This window comes from Boleophthalmus pectinirostris, unplaced genomic scaffold, assembly GCF_026225935.1.
Source record: "Boleophthalmus pectinirostris isolate CB_2022bp ecotype Guang Dong unplaced genomic scaffold, ASM2622593v1 HiC_scaffold_14, whole genome shotgun sequence".
In the NCBI taxonomy this organism is placed as follows: domain Eukaryota; kingdom Metazoa; phylum Chordata; class Actinopteri; order Gobiiformes; family Gobiidae; genus Boleophthalmus; species Boleophthalmus pectinirostris.
The window spans coordinates 1,165,704-1,192,338 of record NW_026571047.1 but is presented as its reverse complement, the minus strand read 5'-3'; the positions used below and the strand labels follow the sequence as shown (position 1 = coordinate 1,192,338).

At 40.8% G+C, this 26,635-nt stretch overlaps 1 protein-coding gene across 2 annotated transcripts in view; it reads left to right on the top strand.

Moving 5' to 3' along the window:
- LOC110154053 (dynein axonemal heavy chain 9) overlaps positions 1-26,635 on the top strand; it is a 567,616-nt gene that overhangs the window by 244,168 nt on the left and 296,813 nt on the right. For both annotated transcript variants that reach the window (XM_020917987.2, XM_055150409.1), the window contains exons 53-54: positions 11,663-11,824; positions 14,685-14,918. In XM_020917987.2, coding sequence (XP_020773646.2) covers positions 11,663-11,824; positions 14,685-14,918 — 396 coding nt within the window. The remainder of the gene's footprint in view (positions 1-11,662; positions 11,825-14,684; positions 14,919-26,635) is intronic.

The following is a 26,635-nucleotide window of genomic DNA, read 5'->3' as shown; positions in this document are numbered from 1 at the left end:
CTTTTCAGAGCTTTTAACCATCTCATAGACTGCGTTTACACTCTGATCTTTTAATGACAGACCCGATTTTTTTCAAATGTGACCCAGGCCACTTGGATATGTGCTCCTAAAACTGATACATATCCGATGTTTTGACATGCGACTTCAGTCTGAACGGCCAAAGCGCATTCATCCACCTACACGTTATCACCAAGCCACAAATGTACACAAACGTTCTTCTTCACGTTCCTTTCAACAGACTGTCCCGCAAAACGCCATGGTCAAAAACCTCGTCCTTCTCCTTCTCAATCTTCTCCTTACAATAAGTAAGTTGTTCATGTTCTGGCTCTGGTACGAGAGGAACTTTAAAATCTCCAGGTGCTCAACGCTCGTGTCCATGTTTGGATAACTTCCATAAACACAGAGCACGCTCGCTGCGGTTGATGTTGTTGAGGGTGATCAAACGTCCGTTCTTCCCCGGACATGTCCGTTTTTTGCATCCTGTCCTGGGCGTCTGGGGTTTTTTTTTTTAAATGATGGAAATGTCCGGGTTTTTGTTCATTGGGGGCATTCAGTTGAGCGTCTCTCGTAGTTCTTTGTGCATCAGAAGGAGCGAGCAGACACAGTCAGTCAGTCAGCCTGCAACATGCCGAAGCACAAATGGACATTTAACAATGACTTGTACAAGAAATATCCCATTTCCGTCCTGGTCCGTAATGGACCCTACAGGGCAGAGTCCTGCAAAGGTTCAATTTTGGAGACCCGCAGTACAGCACTGTACCCGTGCAGTACAACACCACACCCTCCCGTTAACCCGAGATTATATCGAACTTTACCAAGACTAAACCAGTACTAACCCAGGACTAACCCAGGACTAGCCCAGGACTAACCCAGGACTAACCCAGGACTAAGCTAGGACTGATTCCAGGACTGAAGAAGAGGACTAATCCAGGATTGAACTAGGACTAAAACAGGACTAAACCAGGACTAAACCAGAACCGAAACAGGACTCATTGTTAGGAGGGGCTCGGAGGTGGAGGTGACTGCAGGAGAAAGGACCGGCATAGCTCCGCACCTCACGAAGGTAAGCATGGCAACTGCCCAATTGCAGTTTGTGGACAAACTGCTCGGTGTTCTCTCTCTTAAGTCCAAGATTCGTCCTGGTTTAGACCTGGTTTAGTCCTGACCCACCCGTGTGTAATTATTTCCTGCCCGTTATATGCAATATGCGTTCATGTGCTGTAAAAAAAAAAAAAAAAATCTGCGAAACGGCGAGAACGCAAAAGCTGAACCACAATATAGCGAGGGACGACTGTAGCTCAATGTCAAGGCCCCACCTCCCACCCCCGGTAAGGTGTCCGGGTTTTCACAAACAGAAATATGGTCACCCTAACGTCGTCGTGTCCTCAGTGTGCATGCAGGACACTTTTGGGCCATTTAATGTTCACGCAAAAACATCGACATTTCACAAAAAAAATCTGAATTGAGCATTAAGCCCTGCATTCTAAACGTAGCCATAGTTGTTTCCTCTGCTCCTTTATCCTCTCAAAGTTGTATTTGGAGTGATTTGTGCGAGCTTGAGTAATCTTGACTCGCTTATTTTCAAGACTCCATTTTGCAGATCAGCTCCTGTTTTCAGTGCTCCCCTCTGTACTCACTTTGTTTTTCAATTTGATGTTCTTAATCGGTGATACGGTCGCATCCAGCAACGCTGTTATATTACAAACATACCCAGAGTTTTCTTTTGTTTCAGTCACGCATGTATAAAACACAAATCCTGCATATTTATCCTGTTTTCTTGTCTCAAGCCGAAAACACTGTTCCACCTTATAATGTCATTAAGTGATAATACAGGAAATGCTCTACTGTGTTTTTAAATTTCATACAGCTTCACTAGAATCATTTGGATCATTTCAGACCTGGATTTACGTACAAATTAAGGCTATTCTAGAATATTTAAGAGTTAAGTTCCATTGAGGCTAAGACCCCGTTTACACTGAAACGAATCCCCGCATCACTGTATCAGAAACAATCTGTGTCCAGACATGTAATTTCTGCAATCCTTCCCTGTCCACACAGCTTTGAGCATATTTGTTTACGATTTACAGAAACAAAACTTAAAACCACATGACTCATTAGCATAAACTGAGAGCTCAAAAAACAGCTCGCTATTGTGCTCTGATGTGGTTCAGCTTCTGTCGGACTAAAGGACACGTCTCAGTGAAATCAGTGTTCTTTCTGTGACAGAGGGGTGTTCTGCTGATGGTGAGTCTGTTCTGTGTTTCTATCACGTTGGAGATGGTTCATGTGAAACTTTTCAGAGATTATACTTGTGCAGGTTGTACACACAGACACACGTTTATATGAATGGACATATATTCTAGCCTCTTAGTGTTTTGGTGGTGAATTACTTGGCGGTGCACAGACCTACATCAGAGTATCAGTCTTTTCAAACGTCCACACAGTGCCGGATCAGATCTGTACTCAGATGAATTCGTGGGACCTGGAGACACCAGATCATTCCGTCTCTGGAGCCATTTTCCATCAGATTAGTGTGAACGAACACTGCATCCACAACCAAAACTATTCGAAAACGTACTAATGTGGTTGGAGCCTAAGAATAGCTGTTAAAACTACCACTGAGTGACATCACAAGGTGCAACAGAACATTTTGAGCTGTGGTGATCTTGGCAGACTAGTAAATATCAAACGTGTGAATGAAACTCAGCTCATGTATGTTTTTCATGAGGTTATAACATGACTTAAAGATCACTTAAAGAAACAAACAGACTTGCATAAATGTACTATATGTAATGTCGTTTACCAGTTGTGACTTGGACTCGAGTCAGACTTGAGTCACTTTTTTAAGGACTTGAGACTTGACTCAGACTTGAGGCCTGTGACTTGAGAAGACTCAGTGCTTCTCCTAAAAATATGATTTTAGAAAATACTTTTCTCTTTACAGTTGATAAATGTGGTGCTGCATTTTAAAGGAACAAACTGGAACATGTCCCTCCTACTTGTGTTTGGTACTTTGGATGTAATTGAAGTACTGTGATATGATATCCTCAAATGTACTACAGTATTATTGAGTACAATACAGTACGATGCAGTAATATACAGTAAAATAGAGGAAACTCCATAGTCTTCTATTTCAGTGCAGACTACATGACAAAATAACTGCATTTTACAATTTGAATTCTTTCTGTTCTGACTGTAATGATTCACACTAAGATCTTGTCAAGACATTTAAAAAGGAAAAACAATTAATGTGTACAACTCTTACATAAATACTCAGCTATAAATGTACCATGACTTTTTAAGTTCAATGTAGTAGAAAATTCATATACATTGCAAACATCTAAGCTATATTTGACTTGAAATGAAAGACTTGAAATGACCTGAAGCTCAAAGCAGACGATTGGGACCTGACCTGGATTTGACTTGGGACTTGACTCGGACTTGAGGTCAGAGACTTGAGATTTACTTGAGACTTGCAAAACAACGACAAGATCCCACCTCTGTCATTTACAAATAATTTTCATGTTTAAGAAGTCTTGCCATGATTGATTATATTGGAGAGGATTGTACTGCTAACCTTAAGGAGGGTTTGAAAAGGGCCTGGGAGAGATCACTATATTACTCAAACATGTATGGATGACTCTAAAACCTCTTCAATCATGTTTTTGATGCGAGAACCAAAAAGTGGATTTAGCATTAGAACCTCTCTTTAAATGTCTGATTGTTCTGATGTTTATATTGTTCAAAAATTTTGCTTTGTGCAGCTTTTTTGATCCACAAATGTGGTTTATTTGGACAGAGTGACTCAAAATATTGGAGCTCTACCTCTAAACTCCTGATCACTCTTGTTACGGCAAAACAAGTTAAAAAATAATGAAGCCAGCGGGGAACTAATATTGACTGTTTTCTGAGCAACATTTAAATGAACCATTTCCCATTAAGCACATTTCCGCTCCCGTGGTCTTCAATGTGATTATAATTCACAGTGTGTGTGTGTGCGTGTGTGTGTGCGTGTGTGTTTGTATCATTCTTTCAGATGCATGGGCTGAGAACTGTTTTATGTGTTTACTCCATCACTCTGTTCACTCTGTTACTGCGGCGACCGTGACTTGAACACAGGTTTTCTACATGACAGTGAAATAAAGTGCAGCATCAAGAGAAACAGCCTCCGATGTTGAGCTGCACCTTCTGTATGAAAACGCCACGTTACGTTGTTTTCTGATTTATGTTTTAATGAAGTTTCATATATGGGGTTGTGTTTTGTTTCATTCACACGTTTAACACACAAACCCTACACATTTACGCTGAGCTTTTCTCTCAAACAGAAACTCTCCTTGTGATGTCATGTGGTGTTACAGGAAGTGCTCCACTCTGTTTGTAATCTCCATACACCTTCACTAGAATCATGTGGATAATTTCAGCTCTGGAATAGGCGAGTTTCAGCTGACGTCATTGTTATTAAAAGCCTGCATTGCATGCTGGGAAATATTTTGGTCAGAGGCAAGAAACACAATAGCGGTCAAACACAGTGTGTAACCTTGCGTATTATCCCCGATAATGGTAAATTCCTGCTGCATTATCGGATGCACAAATAGAAGCACGGAAGAAGGAAAATGTCTTTTTCGTATTCTGAGTGAAAAGAACCACTAACGGTGAATTAAACGGCTTTCAAACATTCGCAGAGCAAACGTAGAAGATCCTAACAAACCGTGGACTTCAACAAGTTCAACAACACATCGAGACTCTTGGAGGTTTTCATCTTTTCTGCTGTGAATGGCCCAGGAGTTTCCACCAAGTCATTGTGGATATCGCCCAAGTGAATATTTGTCCAGGTAGTTGTCGATTCTGACCAGAAATTTGGTTTGGTCCACCTTTTGTCGGGGTTGAAAAGGGTGATTTGGCTCCATCGATGCTTATGATCAATTTCTGGTCAAATGGTCTTGGGTCCTCTGCCGTTAGAGTGGATAAATAACCGGGATCAATACCCTTTACGTGTTTTCTCGCTCCGTCCGTCGTGTTGAATTAGTGTTTCTTGCCGCCGACCAAAATAATTCCCAGCATGCAACGTGCACTTTTGTCAACAATGAAACTCGCCTATTGCCAATGTGTAAAGGTACAAGGAGCTGTTCACTTGAAAACTATCACTACATGACATCACAAGGTGGAACAGAGCATTTTGAGCTTTAGAGAAACTGCCAGTTGATCACAACGTCGATTGTGGAGCCCTGCCTCTCCACGTACGATGGTTCGCCTAGCTTGGGCCGGGCAATTATTTTGTTCCATGGAGCCACACAAGAAACTGAAAATACTGTGGAGGCCAAAATGCTTAACTCAGTTTTGCATAATATTAACTATATTTCTTTACAAAAAGCAGCATTGTTTAGACAAGCTGGAGGGGATTGACTTAACATTCATAAGGTATCAAAAATGAAAATGAAACCTATAAAACATGTTAATGTTAATGTTTTCAGTGAATATAGGTGACATGGTGATCTAAATATATTATATGTTATTAATGTCCAGTAAAATACCCCCACTTTAAGCTTGCAGAGAAATATTAGGCCTAACATTAATCAGCTTCATGTAGTGACAAAACAATTTTAAACCGTCATTGTTAAATATACTATTATTAATTGCTATTCTTTTACCCAATTCATAATGCAGATTTATACATTTGATTTTACTACATTTAATTTGAGCTGATACGATATCTGATATTTGACCTGCTGCTGAGGACAATTAGTCAGGCTGGTGCCACCTAGTGCCTCCACTTAACTTCATTTCTCTCCAGCGACTAGGTCAGGAAGTGTGAGTTCGGGCACCAGCCAATCAGCAAAGAGTCATATATTCAGTGTTGTCAACGATTCCCGAGGTCGAGGATTTAAAGCCAGAACAAAGAGAATGTTTTAGTGAATTTTATCAAGGGGAAAGACATTATTGTTCTTCTTCCTACGGGATTTGGGAAAAGCTTAATATACCAGTTAGCGCTGTTAGCGGCGCATTACATGCATGACTATCAAATAGCAGCGATTGGTTTAATGATAAAAAGTACCCACCTACTGTCGAGCGAATGAATTCTAAAGGCCAATTTATGGTCCAGCGTCAAAGCATCTGTGTCACAACAGAGAGTCTGCGTCGACGTGTACCCCCTACGCAGGGCCTCTGCGTCAACCGACGTGCACCTCAGAAATTTTCTAACTACGCGTCAAAACGCCGCAGACAGCAGGGGAAGCGACACAGACGATAAGAGCTGTGATTGGTCGTCTGTACCACCGCTCTGTTTACATTTCCTGTCGGCTTTTCTTTCTTTCAGTATATATTGAGAAATAATGTGTTTAATGCAGCTTTGCGCATATGTGTTTACGTTTTACAGAAACAAAACTTAAAACCGCATGGCTTCTCTCGGACTTAAAAAGAACACGACTCAGTGGATTATGAGTGTCTTTCTGTGACAGAGTCACATTGTACTAATGGTGAGTCTGTTCTGTGCTTTTATCGCGTTAGAGATGGTTCATGTTAAACTTTTCCGAGATTATACGTCTGCGGGTCGTACACACAGATGTATATATGAATGGACAGATATCATCGCCCCCTAGTGTTTTGGCAGTGAATTACTTTGCGGTGCATACACCTTGACGCAGATTCATAAATCAAAAAGGATGGCAACAAGGCGACGGCGGCAGTGCGCATTGAGTCACCGCAGAACTATACTTCACTCTTAACGCTGCGAGGTCAGACGGTTTGTATGAAGTGAAACCAGCTGATGAATCAGGCTAGAGGACAATGACCAATTTTTGCAGATATTTAGCTTTTAAATTCCTTAAACTGAGGTAATCCTTCCTCCATCCTCGCCTCACTCATGAACACGACCCCGACATACTTGATCTCCTCCACTTGAGGCACTTGAGACTCTTCACCCACCCGGAGAGGGCAAGACACTTTTTGCTGGTCGAGAACCAAAAAATTCAGAAAGTTCAGAAAGTGCACTCAGACAATTGAGAAATATTCAAACTGACAATGATAGTGGAACTGATGTCTCCCATCACTAATTCATATAAAAAGGGGTGAAGAGTAGGGAGAGACATTCAGCATCGTGCCAGAGTTGAGAATCAGCGTGAGACTGAAAACCCGCTGCGGTCTAAAGAACCTGATTCTTACGGCACAGCACCCAGCGTGTTTAGTTTAGTCCTGCTTTTGGTTTATGAGACTGAGTACCACCATTTGATCTCTGACAGTGTACATTTGTTGCCAGAGGCGCCTGGGGCATACAGATGGGGATGTGGCAGCCATACTTCTTTAGCCACCACCAAACACTCACAAACACACTCACAAACACACACACATGCATGCACGTATTCACCACAGCCAAACTCTGAAACTAGGCGAAGTGTTTTGCCTGGGGACACAACTGCTGCTAAAGGATTCATCCGTCAACCCTCTGGCTCGTGGGTAATTGGCTGCAGTTGTTGAGTTACTGCTGCACCAAAGGTAGAGGGAGACGTATAGTTCAAAGGGCCCACAGAATGCTCTTTTCTGACCTGTGTTCTAATGTGGTTTCCTCATCACACACACACCTGCAGTTGTGTTTTGTTTCATTCACACATGTTTAACACACTAACCCTGCACATTTCAGCTGAGTTCTTCTCTCAAACTGAAAGCACCATTCCACCTTGTGATATCATGTGGTAATACGGGAAGCGCTCCACAGTGTTTTAACTCTTCCAGACTGACGGTATCGTACAGGATAACTGGGAATATGTTTTATACAACCGAGCATAACACAACCATAAAAGACAGAAACTTGCTTTTAAAAGCTGACAGTTTTGGCTTTTCGAGCATATTTCTGGCATCATCCTACGTGACACACACACTGCATGGTGCTGTTTTCCGCCAAACTTGTGTGCTCCGTCCATTTTGATTGGGCCAAACTTTGCCAAAGAGTGTTGTGAGTCAAAATGGTCGATGCTCTGAGCGTCATGTGTTCGGAACAATTGAAAAAGTTGCTCTAAGTGCACTTATTTCTCAAATAAATCGCACGTTTGTCTGTGTAATTGTGCATCCCTTGCTGTTTTAGTTTCAGGTTTATTTCAGTCAGAATGTCCAAATGTGTTTGGGGGGGGTATTTTGACTTTACTTACAGACTTGATATTTTGCACTTTTGTAGCTAAGGCCATCAATTAAGCATTTTTTTATGTTCAAAAATTTCTTTTTACATGTTTGCTGTGTGTTTTGTGTGAAAGAGTGTGGATTTTATTTTATTATTATTATTATTTTGTGTGTGTGTGTGTGTATTTCTGGTCCTGGAGTTTTTTATTACAGCCATATGACAGAACTACAGCAGCAGATTGTGAAATAACAGGTTGTGATGAAAAGAAAGGATTCATAACACTTCATTAGGGGATAAAAGGGGCAGTTTTAATAGTAAAACTAAGAAAATAATCCAGGCGAGGACAAATGTACTAAAATTACCCTTAAGTCTTAGGGTTAAACTCCATACACCTTCACTAGAATCATTTGGATATTTTCAGCCTTTGGATTTGCCTAACTCGAAGGTTGTTTTAGCCTCATTGAAACTGCTTCACTCCTCAGTGCACTTTCTATTGACAATCTCATAATAAGGACAATTTGATGAATTACTATTGTAAATGTATCATTTTGATGCCTAACTTGGTGCATTGATAAATGGATAATGGTTTATGTTATGTCTAACTGTTTCCAATCTAAGACTCACCGTGACTCTTATATTCACTCAGTTTCTTTGTGACTGCTGAAATCATTAGCACTCTGGCATTTTTGTTTTGTAAAGGCTCAGTGGAGAAAAAAGTTTGAAGCTCTAGAGGATTGTAAAGTAAATCATTTCAATTTAGGCTTAAGTAGCTGTTAACTATAAAACTACCAATGAATGACATCACAAGGTGGAACAGAGCATTTTGAGCTTTGAAGATGCAGACTAATATATATTTTGTAGTTTTTTTTGGGTTTTTTTAATCCCTGTAGGGAAATCCTCTGCGTTTCACCCATCCTTTCAGGAGCAGTGGGCAGCACAGTGGGCACCCGGGAACCCAGCTCCATGATCTTGTTGCTGGTCAGGACCTCAGCTGGAGGAATTAAAACAGGCATGTCCAAACTATGGCTCATGAGCCAAATGCGGCCCTCAGACAAATGTTTCTTGTCCCTCAGGCTTCTAGGTGAATTGGCCCAAATTACCTTGAAACAATTAAAAATTAACTTTTTACTGCTAAGTTTTTCGAACATCTACCTTGATAAAGCAAATATTTAATATTTAGTGTGTGGTTTTGAGGATCTTAACATAAATAAAAACTGATGGTTCATTCTAACATGTTAAAAATGCACATAGTTTTATTATTCAGTGTACTGAGCACCAGTCTCTGGCCCTCGTCTGTGTTTAGATACATGGACCTTGATGGAAAAAAGTTTGGACACCCTTGAATTAAACTATGGTGCATGTTTTTTGGGTTGATGGGAGAAAGTGGAGTACCCGGAGAAAACCTGCCCAGACATGGGGAGAACATGCAAACTCCACATTAGGGGACTAAACCTGGAACCTACTTGCTGTGAGGCATGAGTGCTTGCCACTCCAGTCACTCAAACATGTGTGAATGAAACAAAACTTTATTATAAACAGTTTGCAAAGGTCCAAACTTCTTCCTCACTCACCTTATGCACTCAGAGCACCAGAACTGTTCAGCCCCATGAGTTTATAAGCACTTTTCTCAACCTTCAGAGGCCAGATTGCAGTTTTGCTATCACAGTAATGCTAACAGTGGTCTTCCTGTTTCATGCAGGATGAAACACTTAAGAATTAGAGATATTTTGATACTAAGGAATAGACCCAATACTCAATACCGATTCTGATACCACAATGATCATGAAAACAGTCTTTAGACAATAGAATGTGATTTCCAACATTAAATAGTAGAATTTTCTTTTCTATTCTCATGTGGTCTTATATTTGTGTAATCCTCAGTGGTCCAGTAGGTTCCATAGTTGGGCTGTAACGATATCCAAATCTCTCGATATGATATTTTAAGGATATGCATCTCACGGTACGATATTTATTGCAATATTTTGTGGAAGCTTATAAAATTGTCAATATGCTACTTTTCCGTTATAATCCAAATAATTAAGATTTAAAAGGGCTTAACAACAGCTATTTCATCATATAAATTGGACTGAAACTGAGCAAAGGATCATGGTATATGTAGTTCTATCTGTTCTTGCACCATAACAATGATTTTAAGCAAAGAAACTTCTAATTCGATATATTTTGATGGCCCATTGTATTATTGTGAGACTTTTGACGATACGCTATCACGATATTTTAGTTACAGCCCTATTCCATAGTGGTCCATGGGCTTATACTCATCTATGTGCTCTTAAACTTGTTCTGATACAGCTCATAATCTTTCTAAAGACATTCAGGAAAGGTTCATTTCTACCCTGTGTATGTCACTTTTTTTAGTATTGATACCTGCTCAAATGAGTATCTCGTTTCAATACTACATTAGTTTTAGTATTGCTTAGTATATGATTTTGGACCCTTCTGACAGCCCAGCAGTACACATGCTTTTTCTTTATTGCCCTTCCCCATAGCTCCAGTAAACAGGAGCTAACTCTTGGCCAACTCAGAGTAAAAGTGATGGAGAGTGGGAGTAGTTGGACCCCGGGCGGCTCTTCTCCTTGTCAGTGTTTGCGTGTGTCTGTTTCCTGCTGGAGCATCTGTCTGAGCAGATGTGCATCCAGCCCCTCTCCTTCACTCACTGCCTCTCCAGGCTCCATGTGCTTAATGATGGAAGAGCACGTGATCAATCCTTACTCCTCCAGTCCCCTCCTGACCGTGTTCCAGACTCCAGGGCCCATCCGAGACACTAGGACCAATCCGAGACTCAAGGGCCAATTTGACAAACCAGGGCCCATCTGACACTCCAGGGCCTGTCCAAGACTCCAGAGCCCATCCGAGACACTAGGACCAATCCGAGACACCAGGGCCCGTCCGAGACACTAGGACCAATCCGAGACACCAGGGCCCGTCCGAGACACTAGGACCAATCCGAGACTCAAGGGCCAATTTGACAAACCAGGGCCCGTCCAAGACTCCAGGGCCCGTCCAAGACTCCAGGGCCCATCCGAGACACTAGGACCAATCCGACAAACCAGGGCCCATCCGAGACTCCAGGTTCCTTTCAAGGCACCAGGTCCCATCCGAGATTCCAGGGCCCACTGGAGCCACTGTCTTCTCTAAGGATGGCACGATGACACGTGATTATCATTAGAGATCGATGGATTGAGATACGGGTTTTTCATAACGATACCAGTCGTTTAGAATCCAGCCAAACCAATGGCTGATAAGCTCTGCCAATATTTTTGGGCTGATATAAATGGAAGATTCTGATATTCAAATTTAATAGACACTCACACACAGCACTTTCTTTATCACATATCTTATGTTTTTTGCACTAAAGAGTTCAAATAAAGCTTCATGTGTATTGTTTATGCAGCAGGTCTGTCAAAACTAAATATCGCTCCGTGATGGAGATTTAAAGCCAAAAAAAAAAAGAAAAGAAAAATGACAGTGCACCTTTAAACACTGTGGATATGTAATGTGTTTCATACAGAATGGTGTTATGTGTGTGTACTGCAGGTGGCACTGTGTTTTTCCCCGGTGGGCAGTAAGCTCCGTGTGCGTGGACGAAAGTTCCCCGCTGTGGTCAACTGCACGGCCATCGACTGGTTCCACGAGTGGCCCCAAGAGGCCCTGGAGTCGGTCAGCCTCAGGTTCCTACAGGATCTGGACAGCATTCAGGTGAGATAATCTAAAGTGGCTCCAGTAGAGTGACCAGATGAGATTGGCTGAAATTCAGGATGGGGTTGGGGTGGGAAGGGACACAGTGTAGGCTCAGAAATGTTGATGCATTCTAAGTTGGTTTTCTTTACAAACAAACAAAAATTATATTAACTTATAAAAGCATTGAGTTTTAATAAATTATTTTGTTTACACTCAAAATGCAAGAAAGAACAAAATGTAAATGTCTGCACCTTCAGTCAGACGCTCTTCCGTGTTAAAAGGTAGGAGGCAACCAAGGCGAATGTCTAGAAGCCATAAGGGGCTGTGTGCAGTCGACTCAACTTCTCTGTTAGCCGGACGTTTAGGGCCGGATTCAGGATTCAAGACAACCGCTTAGGCTACGTTCAGACTGCAGCCTGAAGTGACCAAGTCCGATTTTTTGGCCCCTATGTTCCTGTATCTGATCTTTTAATGACAGTCTGAACCACACAGATCTGAGTTTTTCAAATGTGACCCAGACCATTTGGATATGTGCTCTTAAAACTGATACATATCTGATCTTTTGACATGCGACTTCAGTCTGAACGGGCAGGTCGCGTTCATCCCACCTACACGTCAGGCTCGGAGTCTCGTCAATGGAGGAAAAGTGATGTTAGGGAGTTCATTCATATTTTGGGGTATCGTTGTATTCAGGACAAATTGGAGGAGTCTTATCGGAACTGGGCGGTTTTTGAAATGATTGCCAAAGAAATGTCTGAGCACAGCTACAAGCGGTCCTGTCTCCAATGTCAACGAAAGAAAAAAAAAAAAGAGTGTGAGAGCCAAATACAAGGAGGCTAAAAACTCAAACAAACGAAGTGGCCGTGGATGCGTAATCTGTCCATTTTGCCAAGAACTGGGCCGTATTTTGGGAGACAAGCCCAGCGTTTAGGCAACCTCCAGAAGCTCTAAACTCACACTTTTTCACCATGTGAGCTACTTACAAAATGACCAAGTCATAATGATCTACCTAATACAAAGCCAAGCAAACTGAACTGAAACACTCTGTGCCCCTTTTTTGGACCCTCATCCACAGTTTGAGAACCTCTTCTTTAAGAGAACTTCCTCTGGCACTTTACACAAAACTGTGAAAAAAGTGAAGGAATTTTTAAACCTGTTTTTTAAAGTTCCAAACTGGAGTTACATTCTTTTCTGGTTTTGCAGTGATATTTACTGCCTCTGCACATTTACCAAACCAAACGCACATCGTGACAAACACAGATGCATTTGTGCACTTTTGTTAAACAAACTTCAGCCAAATGTGGCAGTAGGTCTGTTCTGTAGATCCGCTCTATGCTGTAGACCTGCTTTGTGCCAACACTGGAACACAAATTTAGACTGGTTTTTGCTTCACGTTTGGTCTTGCTCTTCTAATCAGCCGCACTGTGGGAGGGGCTTGTGTTCGCTGTACGCAGGAAGGAGCGAGAGCGTGAAAAGGCGAGGGGCGGCGTGCTGACGTGAGGCAGATGGACAGGTAGGATGTTTAGGAAGTTGAACCTGCCCTGTGATGCACGCTGGTACACGAGGGCACACGCTGTTGCAGACGAGCCGTGCATAGGGAGCGTGTGTGTTTGTGATGTGCCGTAGAGTCTCCGCGGGTTTCAAATGAGCGCACAGGCTGCACTGAGACGCCCCACACACTCCTGCACCCCGCTACGAGTTTATTACCAACAGCAGCGGCCGTAATGAAATATGATCACACTTGTTGAGTGTCAGATCTTGAGTGAGAGACAAGACCGAGTCCAAACACGAGTCCGAGATGAGACACAGCGATCTACCCACACGACCTTGGCGATCGACTGGTAGATCGCGATCGACGTATTGAGCACCCCTGCACTAAACACACTCGTGTCATAGTCATGCTGGACACTTTTGACGTTTAAAGTTCACACTGGAGATCACTTACAATTATCAAAACACAACATTTAAATGGAAATGTGAATGACCTCTTAAAAAACGAATTTCATAAAAAAATCTGAATTGAGCATTAAGCCCTGCAGTCTGAACATAGCCTTAGATTTCGGAACTGTCCTGAATTCTTGGGGACGTCTGGTGACCCCAGGCTGCAGAGTTATGTTGTTGACATCTAAATGTCAGCAACATAAAACGTCTGCCACATCCACTGATCCACCGTGTCTCTTTGAGCAGTGAGTACAGGTCTCTTCACTTCTTTATGCTCTTTCACTGTTTTTTTTTTTTTTGATCATTTATATTTTCACACCAACAAAATAAAACACAACATTGATTAAAGCGGACCTTTTGTGCTTGTGTCTGCTATATGGTTCTCTGATTGTTTTTCATTTGATATTTTTCATTCACCTCAGGATCCTAAAATGCTTTTTTTTTAATCGGGACTTATCAAGTGAAATTGAAAGACAAATGGAATGCTGTATATCTTTGTTTATTAGTATATAATTTGTAGTAAGTGTTACATTGTAGATTCATTATATTTTCCTTTGATTAACATAAAATAGTAAACTGAAAAAGAAAAAAGAAAAGGCACAAGATGATAGATAACATATGCTTGGGGCGTCCACTATGGCATCAGACATTTGCATCTCCACACTGCTCTCCGCTCTAAACTCACTTCATAAATGCCGGATAGACGTGAGGGACATTTCAGGCTACACAATAAAATCTCCATGGAAACAGTCAGGTGGTGTGAACCCTGTACCAGAAAAGTTCCAGTGTTTGTGCTTGTTATTCAGAAATGATTACACATATGAACACACAACACATGGAGGTGCATATATTTGTGTGTAGTATATATTTTTGTGACATTTCAGACATTTTTTTATAGAATTTATAGGAACAAACATTAAAGTGGTTCTTTTTCCAGCCCGCAGTGAAGGAGTCGGTGAGCAAATTCATGGCCTTCGTTCACACCAGCGTCAACCACACGTCCAAACAGTACCTGGCCACCGAGAGGCGCTACAACTACACCACGCCCAAGTCCTTCCTGGAGCAGATCAAGCTCTACCGGAGCCTGCTGGGACAGAAGAGCTGCGAGCTGAAAGCCAAGATGGAGCGTTTGGAGAACGGGCTGCAGAAGCTCAACTCCACCTCTGCACAGGTACCACACTCCAACCTGCATGGGGGGGGAGACTGTTCTAGAATGTTGGCTCACATATGATTTCAATGCAGGACTGTGGGGGGAAAAAAAACCCAAAAACTATATTACGCCATTTTCGGAACTATCTTACAATGTTTTCCCCATCAAAATCATACTTGGAGTTGTGTTTTGTTTCAGTTAAATGTTCCTGCATATTTAGGCTGTGTTCTCTACTACAAAGAACACTCTGTCCCACCTTGTGATGTCATGGGGTTATGTGATCCACTGTGTTTTTAAACTCTAAACACCTTCACTAGAATACTTTGGATAATTTCAGACCTGGAATCATTAGTCTCTACAAAACAACATGTAGCTGTTCACTTGAAAATTACCACTACATGATATCACAAAGTGGGACAGAGCATTTTGAGGTTTGGAGATGTCAGAGTCAGAGTCCTACACCGGGTCGGGTACCTTATCTTATGGGCGGGTCAGGTGAATCAAATGAACGACGAACAGGAAAAAATACTTGACGCACCCTGGAAACAAGAGCCATTTCCCGGTCTGTGCCCGGAACGATGGCAGAGTGTGTGTTTAGTGCGTTTATTACATGAAACCATCAGTGGAGGCGATCGGCTCAGCAGCTGCGCTCCTGGTTTAGACTCCTGGAGAAGTCTTGGTTCAGTACTGGTTTAGTCCTGATTTAGTACTGTTCCAGTCTTTGTGTAGTCATGGCGATCAGTTCGGTGGTTTCAGTGTGTATATGTTTATGCTAATGACACTGGTTTAGTCCTGGTTTAGACCTGGTTCAGTCCTAGTTTAGTCCTGGTTTAGACCTGGTGTAGTCCTGGTGATCGGCTCTATGGTTGCGGCGTGTATATATTTATAATCCACTGACACGCTGTTGGTTTAGTTCTGCTTTAGTCCTGGTTTAGTCCTGGTTTAGTCCTGATTTAGTCCTGGCTGTTGGACTCATGGGCTGACCCCGGGCGGGTAACGGGTGGAATGTTAATGGGTCCAGGATGTAACTTTGATATAATCATGGGTAAATTGGCGGTTGTGGTGCTGTACTGCATGGGTGTGTGCGGGTGGCAGAGTAATAATGCAGGATTACTAAAACATGTGTGAATGAAACAAAACACAAGTGCAGGTCTGTTTTTGAGGAGGTAATGTTCTAACAAAGCTTAAAGCTCACAAGAGTCTGTGGTGCGTAATATAGGACCTTTAATCATTATAGTGCATTCAGACTGGGGCGTCAAGGCGTCTAGTTCACACGCAGAGTCTATGTGGACGCACGTCTGGGGTGTCCTGTGTTTTTGTGGCGCATCTTCAGGCGTCAGCATGGTGCGAATTTGGCATAGACACAGAGCGTCTTGAACGTTCAAGTAACAATGCTCTAGACGCACATTCAGGGTGTTGGCATCAGAAGTTGAAAATGCTGAACTTTTAGTGTTGGACGCGGAGAGAGGAGCCACAAACACCAGAACAAGAAATTTATGCTGTGTCATCAGTGGATTATAAATATATACACACTGCAACCTCCGAGCCAATCACCAGGACTACACCAGGACTGGACCAGGACTAAACCAGGACTGGACCGGACTGGACCAGGACTGGACCAGGACTGGACTAGACTGGACCAGGACTAAACCAGGACTAAACGAGTGTCATTAGTGGAGTACAAATATATACACGCCTGTGATGGCTTTATGCAATAAATACACTAAAGTCACTCTCTCAGCCTGGTCTGCCATCGTTCAGGGGAAAGACCGGGAAACGGCACTTGTTTCCAGGGCAACGGACGTCCTGGATGCGTGTCAAGTATTTTTCTTGGATGCACGTCAGACTGGGGGCATCTAAACTCAAATGCAAAGGTGTCCAACTTGACGCATCCAGTGCTTTTTTTGACACTCCAGTCTGAACGAACCTTTAGTCTAGTCAATATATATGTATATATTAGTATTGAATTAGGTGAAGGAAATCTGGGAGTCCCTGCTTAAACTGCTGCCCTGACCCGGCCTCAGGTAAGAGGAAGAAAATGGATGGGTGGTGTGGAATGGTAATATCGACCAAAGCCAATACTGAAACCAATATATTACCCATCCCTATTAGTAAATATTATCATGTGTACAAGTGTTTAGAGTAATCTGAGGCAGTGATTAGAGACAAAATTTGTATAAACACTAATTTACACATATTATGTAGTATATATGCTGTAGTGAGACCTCGTATTAAAAAAACAAAAACAAAACAAAACACACTCATATACCAATGTTCTGTCTAAGTTTACACCTGTAGATTTTTTTTTTTTTTTTTAGAAGAAGAAGAAGAAGAAATTGTTGTAGAGAAATTGTTCTATTTTCTCAGCACATCCGAGAGTCGGCACTGTTGAAAGTGCACAGTGATATTGGCTGGTTCTGTTTAATGAGGACAAAACTGAATTACTTATTGTAATTATATTATTATAATTATTGTAAGTTAACAGTGGCTGTAAAGAACCATGGTCATCTTGACAATCTGACAGCTGGTCTGTTGGCTGGCTGAGCAGGTTTTATATCACTTGTGTATTTTGATCTAAAGTAAAGCCTTTTTTGAATCACAGTGTCCTTGACAGAAGTCCTCATGCTTTTATCAGCCCCAGAATAGAGCATTGTAATGCACTTTATGTCTGCAGTCTGCCCTCAGTCTCCTCCAGCTCCAGCTCAGCACTCCAGTCGTTCTGAACCAACACTCAGACGTCAGCACATCACCACACCGCTTTTATCATTACACTGGCTTCACTTTCTTTAGAACTGATTTTAAATGTGACTTTTTGTTTTTAAATCCTTTAATGGCCTTGCCCTTCTTTATTTCACTGAACTCAAGTAGGACCTTTCAGTGTATATGCCAAGTTTTGATGATTCACATTTTTTGTTCTTAATTTGGTTGGATTATATCTGTCATAAATATAAATGATAGTTTTATTCCAATCGAGAATTTGTGAAGAAACTTTAAAAATATGTTGAAAATGACAGGAAGTAGAGAGTTCTAATTTATTGACTACATCACGCCAGGGAGAATTTGAAACATTATTTCAAGAAAATAAAGGTGTTTTCTTGTATATTTGTTTCTCAGATAATAATATCTGGAGCAGATTTGGCCCAGTGTACGACATAGTTGCTAGGTAACAGTTATGGAATTCCCTGGCCTAATGTCATGATTCAATTTGAAACCTAAAAAATTGACAAAGTGGGAAAAATGTAATTTTCTCGTAAAATCATAAATATAATGAACATAAATGTGTTTTAGTAAAATGAATAGTCCAACCTCTCATAGGCCCTCAGAGCTTTAAACACTCACTGATTCAGGACACTTTGTACATTTTGAAATGTACTGGGCTATGCTTTTGTATTGCTTTGATTATATTATCATACAATATAAGGCCTTTAGATATTATCGTGATCAGTCTGTAGCCCGGGATCAACATGAGAGTTCATTAAGCCGTTTGGGAGTTTGATTTTCAAAGGTGAGAGTGACTCACTGAAAAACTGTTGGCTAATGTCTGTAATTTTATGTGTGAGACTTGTTAAAGAGCACAAATCATCTCACCTGTTACAGCTCCAACTAGGCCAGTCCTTTGTGGTCAGATTAAAGTCTAACCATAAACTGTGTAAAAAAAGTGGACTAAGTGAGTCACCCACAGCGTTTGGCTCCAGTCAAATGAAACTCCTGATGCTAACTTTTACAGAAAGCAAATTTGGAGCCAGGCTTTATATTATGAAAAAGGATTTTTAATGGACAAAAACACCAGGATCATGTCGAGCGGGTAAAGCAGTTACAGAAAGAGGGGCCACAGTATTCCAGTGTTTGACAATGGGAGCCAGAGTCAGTAGGAGCCAGAGGAGCCACATGTGAACTTCCTATGAGGTGGGTCTAAGTGGGTAGCATGTGAGCTCTGACCATGTATATACAGTCTACAGGTCTAACATGAGTAACAGAGATTCAGCAAACAACAAATCACTGTTTGGAAAATTTTTTGAATTACATTACATACATACGAGTCCATAATAATGGGTCTGGTCAAGTGGTAACGGAGGGAAACGGGCAGATTTTTTACATTCAAATAGCTCTTATTCAGAAACTAGAGGGACTATTGAAATAAGTAAAGTATCAGAATGTAGGAAAGAGTTAACACTCCAACAGGGTCAAGTTAAACCTGTGATATTCTTTCAAGTTGTTCACAAAAAATGTAAAAACTCATGTCGGTAACGGAAGGAATGAAATATGCAGCACTTTTTGGGCAATAAATCCAAACAGTGATAACTCTTGGTTCTCACTTCCATATCCTTAACAAACTGGTTTGAATATTTGCTTCATATAGTTTTCTACCATATGGTACAAGATTAGGTTGAAAAACCTCTTACTTTTTGACTCATGAGATGTTTTATTAAGAAAGGTCATGGTAACGTAGGGAAAAGTAACAGAGGGAAAATTGTTTAAGCAAGTAGAAGGTGCAGGATTTTACATCATTTGTCGCTTTTTTCTTCTGAATACTTTAATATTACTTCAAAATGAAAGGTCTATAAAAATATGTCAGTCCTTCCAAGCAAATTTTTTTCATTTTAAATACTTTTTTTTTTTTTTTTGGAAAAATCATGTACCTTAATCAACAGTTCAAAGATGGAATAACACAAGATATGATGAAATACATCCATTTATTTACATGATTTGCAGGTCTTTGAAATTTGAGAAATAATTTTTGTTCCATGTTTCATACATGGTCTGTTTAAAACATATGGAACTTTAGAACCAAAAATGGTACAGAAAAAAGGTCAACAGTTTCATAAACTAGAGTACATATGTATCTGTTCAATACATTTTTATATCAGATGCATTAACTTGAATTTTTGGCCTTGCTGTTTACTTCTGCTGGACCGGGCCCTAATATACTAGTATTTAAAATATAATGTACTTGAATATTATATTTATGCAAATGTGTGTAATTTCAGGACATATCATGGACAATTATTATTATTATTATTATTATTATTATTATTTCATCAGAATTTGAGCTCTAAAATAAAGTAATTGCATAATACAAGGTTTAATGTCATACAGTGAAAAAATCCAGATAGATCCAGTTACGTATAGTTACATCAGGCACATTTAAAGGCCCATTATTATGCCTTTAAAATCTATGTTATAATGTTTTGTTTAGTTTTTTTTCCTCGTCACAAGCGCACCTGGAGTTGTGTTTGTTTCATTCACATGTTTAACACACAAACGCTGCACATTTAGGTTGAGTTCTTTTCTCAAACCGAAAACAACTGGTTCTACTACCTCTTCATGACATCACAAGATGGAACAGAGCATTTGGAGCTTTGGAGATGTAGACAGACTAATAAAAAAGAGTTACTCAAACATGTGAATGAAACAAACCGCAGCTCTGTGTGTCTGCTTCTGTCTGTTTGTGAGGCGGTAACAACATTCTAACAAGAGTGCATTTTGCATGATATAGGAGCTTTATAGTCCCATGCCCCAGCAGTTTAATCTGGCCCCCTCCTCCCTTTACCCATCATGCTCCAGCAGAGTTTGTGTTAGGGCCTGATGTCTTCTTCTCACCAGGGTCACTGCAGTTAATTGTGTTGTATGAGGCTGTGGAAGTACGCGTGTCCCTGTCTCTGTCTAATGACTGACACGCCGCTGTCCGCTCAGGTGTGCACACAAAGAAAAGCAATTTAGAAGAGCACAGGAGAGAGGGAACGCTGAGAAGAGGAGAAGAGGAGAGGGAAGGAAGACTGGTGAGCAGAAGAGAGAGACAGACCGGTGAACAGAAGAGAAAGAGGATAGAGAGGTGAGGAGAAGAGAAAGGAGAGAGCGAGGCTGTGGAGCAGAGGCTGTCGCACATGTGTCAGCTAATAGTCCTGCACTGATACCTGCTGCTGCTGCTGCCAAGGCCAAGACCACATCATTAAAGCTTCTCTTCTTCCCATGCATCTGAACAAAATGTGTCTTGCGCCAGTACAGATATACAGAGTGTCCCAAAAAATGTGACATCATTTCGCAGGACAATAATTTTGGTAATTCTTGTTGAAATAACCTCAAATTTTCACAGAAAGTATAGAAAGAGATCAAGATTTTATATTTAATGTTTTATGTTATTAGGTCCCTAAATTGGGACAAGACAATCGAATATGCAGATTTAATTTTGGTATACAAAGTTTTTAATCATCTTGCTTCACCTCCTCTGAAGGAGTTTGTGAAAAGAAATTGAAATCACACAACAAGAGCAGCTCTAGAGGCGACTGCTCTGTGCCGTTTAGGAAAAGTACTTTTGGACAGACTCTCTTTTGCTTATCGATCTGCTCAAACATTGGAATACAGTGTCTGCTCATATACGAGAACTTTCAACATTGGCAGCATTTTCTAAAACTTTAAAACACTGGTTGTTCAATGGTCAAATATGTCTCCATGTTTAACCAATTTACATTTTCTTTTATTTTGAAGGGTTGTTGGTTTAACTCTTGGTTTAACTCTTAAACTTTTGACTTTGAACTTCAAATGAACTGTTTGAAACTGTTTAATTGTATGTACAGTGAGAGTGTTGTGTGTACAGTGAGTCTGTTGTGTGTACAGTGAGTGTGTTGTGTGTATAGTGAGTGTGTTGTGTGTACAGTGAGTGTGTTGTGTGTACAGTGAGTGTGTTGTGTGTACAGTGAGTGTGTTGTGTGTACAGTGAGTGTGTGTTGTGTGTACAGTGAGTGTGTTGTGTGTACAGTGAGTGTGTGTGTGTGTGTTGTGTGTACAGTGAGTGTGTTGTGTGTACAGTGAGTGTGTTGTGTGTACAGTGAGTGTGTTGTGTGTACAGTGAGTGTGTGTTGTGTGTACAGTGTGTTGTGTGTACAGTGTGTGTGTTGTGTGTACAGTGAGTGTGCTGGTGTTGTGTACTTTTGTGTGATTGTTGCAGTTCTTTTCCTCGTCCTATAGATGATTTCACATCAACCTGCCAAGGGACTGAAGATGGAAATGAGCCACGTTGGCTATAATCTTTTCATATTTACATTTTTAATGTTCATTAATAGGCGAGTTTCAGCTGACGTCATTGTTATTAAAAGCCTGCGTTGCATGCTGGGAAATATTTTGGTCAGAGGCAAGAAACACTGTAGCGGTCAAACACAGTGTGTAACCTCGCGTATTTCTCCCCGATAATGGTAAATTCCTGCTGCATTATCGGATGCACAAATAGAAGCACGGAAGAAGGAAAATGTCTTTTTCATATTCCGAGTGAAAAGAACTGCTAACGGTGAATTAAACGGATTTCAAACATTCGCAGAGCAAATGTAGAAGATCCTAACAAACCGTGGACTCCAACAAGTTCAACAACACATCGAGACTCTTGGAGGTTTTCATCTTTTCTGCTGTGAATGGCCCAGGAGTTTCCACCAAGTCATTGTGGATATCACCCAAGTGAATATTTGACCAGGTAGTTGGAGATTCTGACCAATAATTTGGTTTGGTCAAATGGTCTTGGGTCCTCTGCCATTAGAGTGGATAAATAACCGGGATCAATAACCTTTACGTGCTTTCTCGCTCCGTCCGTCATGTTGAAATAGTGTTTATTGCCGCCGACCAAAATAATTCCCAGCATGCAACGCGCGCTTTTGTCAACAATGAAACTCGCCTATATGTACTGTCCCTTTACAAATAAATAAAATAAGAAAATAAGTTCTTTTCATACCTTTCAACTGCTCACTACAAAACTCTTGGTCTGAAAAAAGAACCTAATAACATAAAATATCAGAAAACCAAATGCAAATCATTGGACTATTTTATTTTTGTTCTGATTTCAGGTTGAGCCAGTCATCCCCAAACAGAAGTCATTTTGCGTCTTGGAATCTGCTGCACACACTCACCCAAGACCATGCAGCTTCAACGCAACATTTGGAAAAACAAAACAAATTTGAACTTGGTACCAAAAATGTAAAGAGGAAAGATGCTGCAGGGCTAAAGGATCTGGTAGACCATCATCAATATCAGAAGAGAAAGTCGAGCAAGTTTGTGAAAAACTCTTGCGAAGCCCCAAGAAGGAGAACAAGTTTGGAAAGCCAGATTCCTCGAAAGACGGTTTGGTGTAACCAGATACTTTAGCCTTGCAGAAGATCCTTCCTCTTTACATTTTTGGTACCAAGTCCGAATTTGTTTGCCAGTTGGTGAAGTTTTTCCAAATGTTGCACTGAAGCTGTACAGTCTTTGGTGAGTGTGTGCAGAAGATTCCATGACTTCTGTTTGAGAGTGAACGGCTCAACCTGAAAACAGAACAAAAATAAAACATTCAGTATAAACTTTTGATCTGTTTCTGAGAAAATTTTAGGATATTTCAAGAAGAATTGCCAAAATTATTGGCCTGTGAAATGATGTCACATTTTTTGGGACACCCTGTGTTATATATAAGCAGTAGGACTGTCAGAAAGATTGAAAAGCAGAAACTAACCATCAATACTAAAACTTGGGTTGAAAATGGAAACTTATTTGAGCAGGTATCAAGACAAAAAATGTCAGAAAGAGAGAGGGAGAGAGAGAAAGAGAAAGATACTTTATACTTTACTGATCCCGAAGGAAATTCAAGTTTTGCTGCAGCGTGTCTCAGTGTCCTTTGTGTTTCAGTCAAAGGTCTCAGTGCAGTTTAACAGGAGGACTGGTCAGAATCACAGCAGAGTCCAGGAGAAAACAGATGAAGACACAGGCCTCGTTCTTACTCCGCTCACAAAGTGTTTCCTCTGGAAGGTCTAAAAAACCTGTAGCACCTCAAATGTCTATAGTGAGCTCCTTAGCCAAGTTGTCAGACTGTTAAGATTAAGATTAAAGTGTAACTTGAAGAACAGAGTTTCAGACAGAGCAGTGCCTCTAGTTTGCCCCTCCCTTACCCTCACACACAAAATAGATTTTCATGACATCAGCTGCAAAGTATCAATACACATCATGGTGAATGGGACGCTCAGAATGCATCAGATAAGTGAGGAAGAACTTTGGACCACTAGTATTTAAAATGATCGAGTTTGTTTTTCACGTTTAAAACAGTAAAACACATAAAACAGATTGAGTCTTTCTGAAACCGGGACAGTGCACATGTGTGTGTAACTCTGCACTTTACACCACTGCACACTATTAAAGCAGAGTTTAGCAGAACAGCTCTCAGTCACGGATGCCTTGTCTTGCTCTTTTGTTTTCTTCCCCAAACTTACTTAGAATACTTTTATGATGCTCCACTTCAGCTCTGGTTGTCGTGACGGCAGTAGACACAGCTCTGGGGAAAGTCAAACACTACAGACTGTGGAGAGTCTTTAAAGAGCAGTATTTTACTTCTGTGGGCTATTACACTTGGATTACCATGTCATCGTGTCTATATTCACCCAAAACAACATATTAACACGTTTTATAAGTTTCACTTTCATTTTTAACGTTCTGAGTCTCCCCTCCCATTGCTCCCCAAGTCTCTCCCCTTCCATAGCACTATCACAATACAATTAGTGTGCACCTTGCTAATTAAAGTACTTTATTTTTCTCTGGAGCATAAGTGGCACCAGCCCAAAAATATGTAATGATGAAGAAAAAAAAACAAAAAACATATAAAGTTGCATCAGACTATAAGTTGCACTTTTTTGGGAACATTTATATTTATTTTATAATCACAGAGACCAGGAACTGACAAAGTCAAGTTGTAGTAATAAGAATAAAAGAGAGAACAACAGACTGTTAACGTATGAACAGTTCTTCAGATAAACTATAAACAACAGAACAGAACAAGTTTACCAAACTCTCCATCTCACTCCAAATCACTAAATCCATTCAATTCTTCATCCTCGGTGTCACTTCTGAGCAACTCGGCTGAGTCCGGCCTGTCGTCAGATTCAGCATCAGTTCCAGTTAGAATTATTCGGGTCTTTCTGAATCTCGACAGGATGGTTTCAGTGTCACTGAAGTCCAGACTTTGTCCATCCATCTAGTGACTTCAGGAAAGTTTCATGGTGCATCCTCCCGGTGTCACAAGTTTTTCTCTCACTCCAAACTTTCTTTCTGCTGCTCGATTATCGTTTTTGGCTGCATATTTCTCTACTTGCAGCAGGACAGAAGCTCTTTCTGCAGGAGACATGTGCAGTAGAGTGAAGTGACAGTGGTACAGGAGGAATAGGAGCAGAAGATACTCACACACAAGACCAGTGTGTGTGTGTGAAAATTTTAATATGTAAATCGTATCGGAGTATAAAGGCTGAAGTATAGTTCTGTGTCGACTCAACGTACACTGCCGCCGTCGCCTTGTTGCACCGCAAAGTAATTCACTGCCAAAATGCTAGGGGGCGACGATATCTGTCTATTCATATATACGGTCTGTGTGTACGACCCACAGACGTATAATCTCTGAAAAGTTTAACATGAACCATCTCTAACGCGATAAAAGCACAGAACAGACTCACCATTAGTACAATGTGACTCTGTCACAGAAAGACACTCATAATCCACTGAGTCGTGTTCTTTTTAAGTCCGAGAGAATCTGACCTCGTACCAGGAGCGAGCTGTTTTATGAACACTTTGTTTATGTAAGTTAGCCATGCGGTTTTAAGTTTTGTTTCTGTAAAACGTAAACACATATGCGCAAAGCTGCATTAAACACATTATTTCTCAATATATACTGAAAGAAAGAAAAGCCGACAGGAAATGTAAACAGAGCGGTGGTACAGACGACCAATCACAGCTCTTATCGTCTGCGTCGCTTCCCCTGCTGTCTGCGGCGTTTTGACGCGTAGTTAGAAAATTTCTGAGGTGCACGTCGGTCGACGCAGAGGCCCTGCGTAGGGGGTACACGTCGACGCAGACTCTCTGTGTTGTGATGCAGACGATTTGACGCTGGACCATAAATTGGCCTTAAGTCACAGGAAGCACCCAAACCATGAAAAAAAGTGCAACTTATAGTCTTACAGTACTGCAAATCAGTTCAGGTTTGTCAAGTTGCTGTGTACAGTTTTGTATCCTGGTTTTGTATATTTATTCAGATTTTTCGTGTGGGAGCATGGGGGGGGTGCAGGGTTGAGGATGGAACTTTGTACAGAATCTAACCATGAGGAGGGTTCAGATAAGGTCCAGGAGAGATCTCTAAAATGCTCAAACATGCATGGACGGCATCTAAAATCTTTCCAGGCATGTTTTTTGTTCATGTTTTTTGTCAGCTTTATAACATGGTAAAAAGTTCAAATAAAATACATAACAGTCCCTCTTTGAGTGCGGACACTGGTGCAGCCCTTCAGGTGGAAATACACTCTGAGTGACAGGTGCATTTAACCAATCACAGTGAAGAAGAAGCTATTTTAATCACATTTGAATGCAGTTTATAGTAAGTGCAAATTTGTAATCAGATTGAATCTATGACAAGTTATGACCTCTAAGAAAATCATAATATGACAGTAGTTCATTTTTATACCTGATTGGAGTCATGGTCTTTTTAGTGCAAATGTAATATTTCATGATGGGTTGCTTGACGTGTTTTTTTAATATCTTGATTATTAGTCCAGCAAAGTTCATTTGGTCTTCCGATAATCTTTTTTCAGACCAAGAGTTTGTTTTCCTGGATAACTGCTAGTGAGCAATGCAAACTGTCAGGTAGGAAAACAAACTCTACATCTGAAAAAAAACCTGATAACATATCTTATTTATGGACTGATCCACAAACAAATCTTTTTTTTTTTTTTTTTCAGAAAGCATTTTGT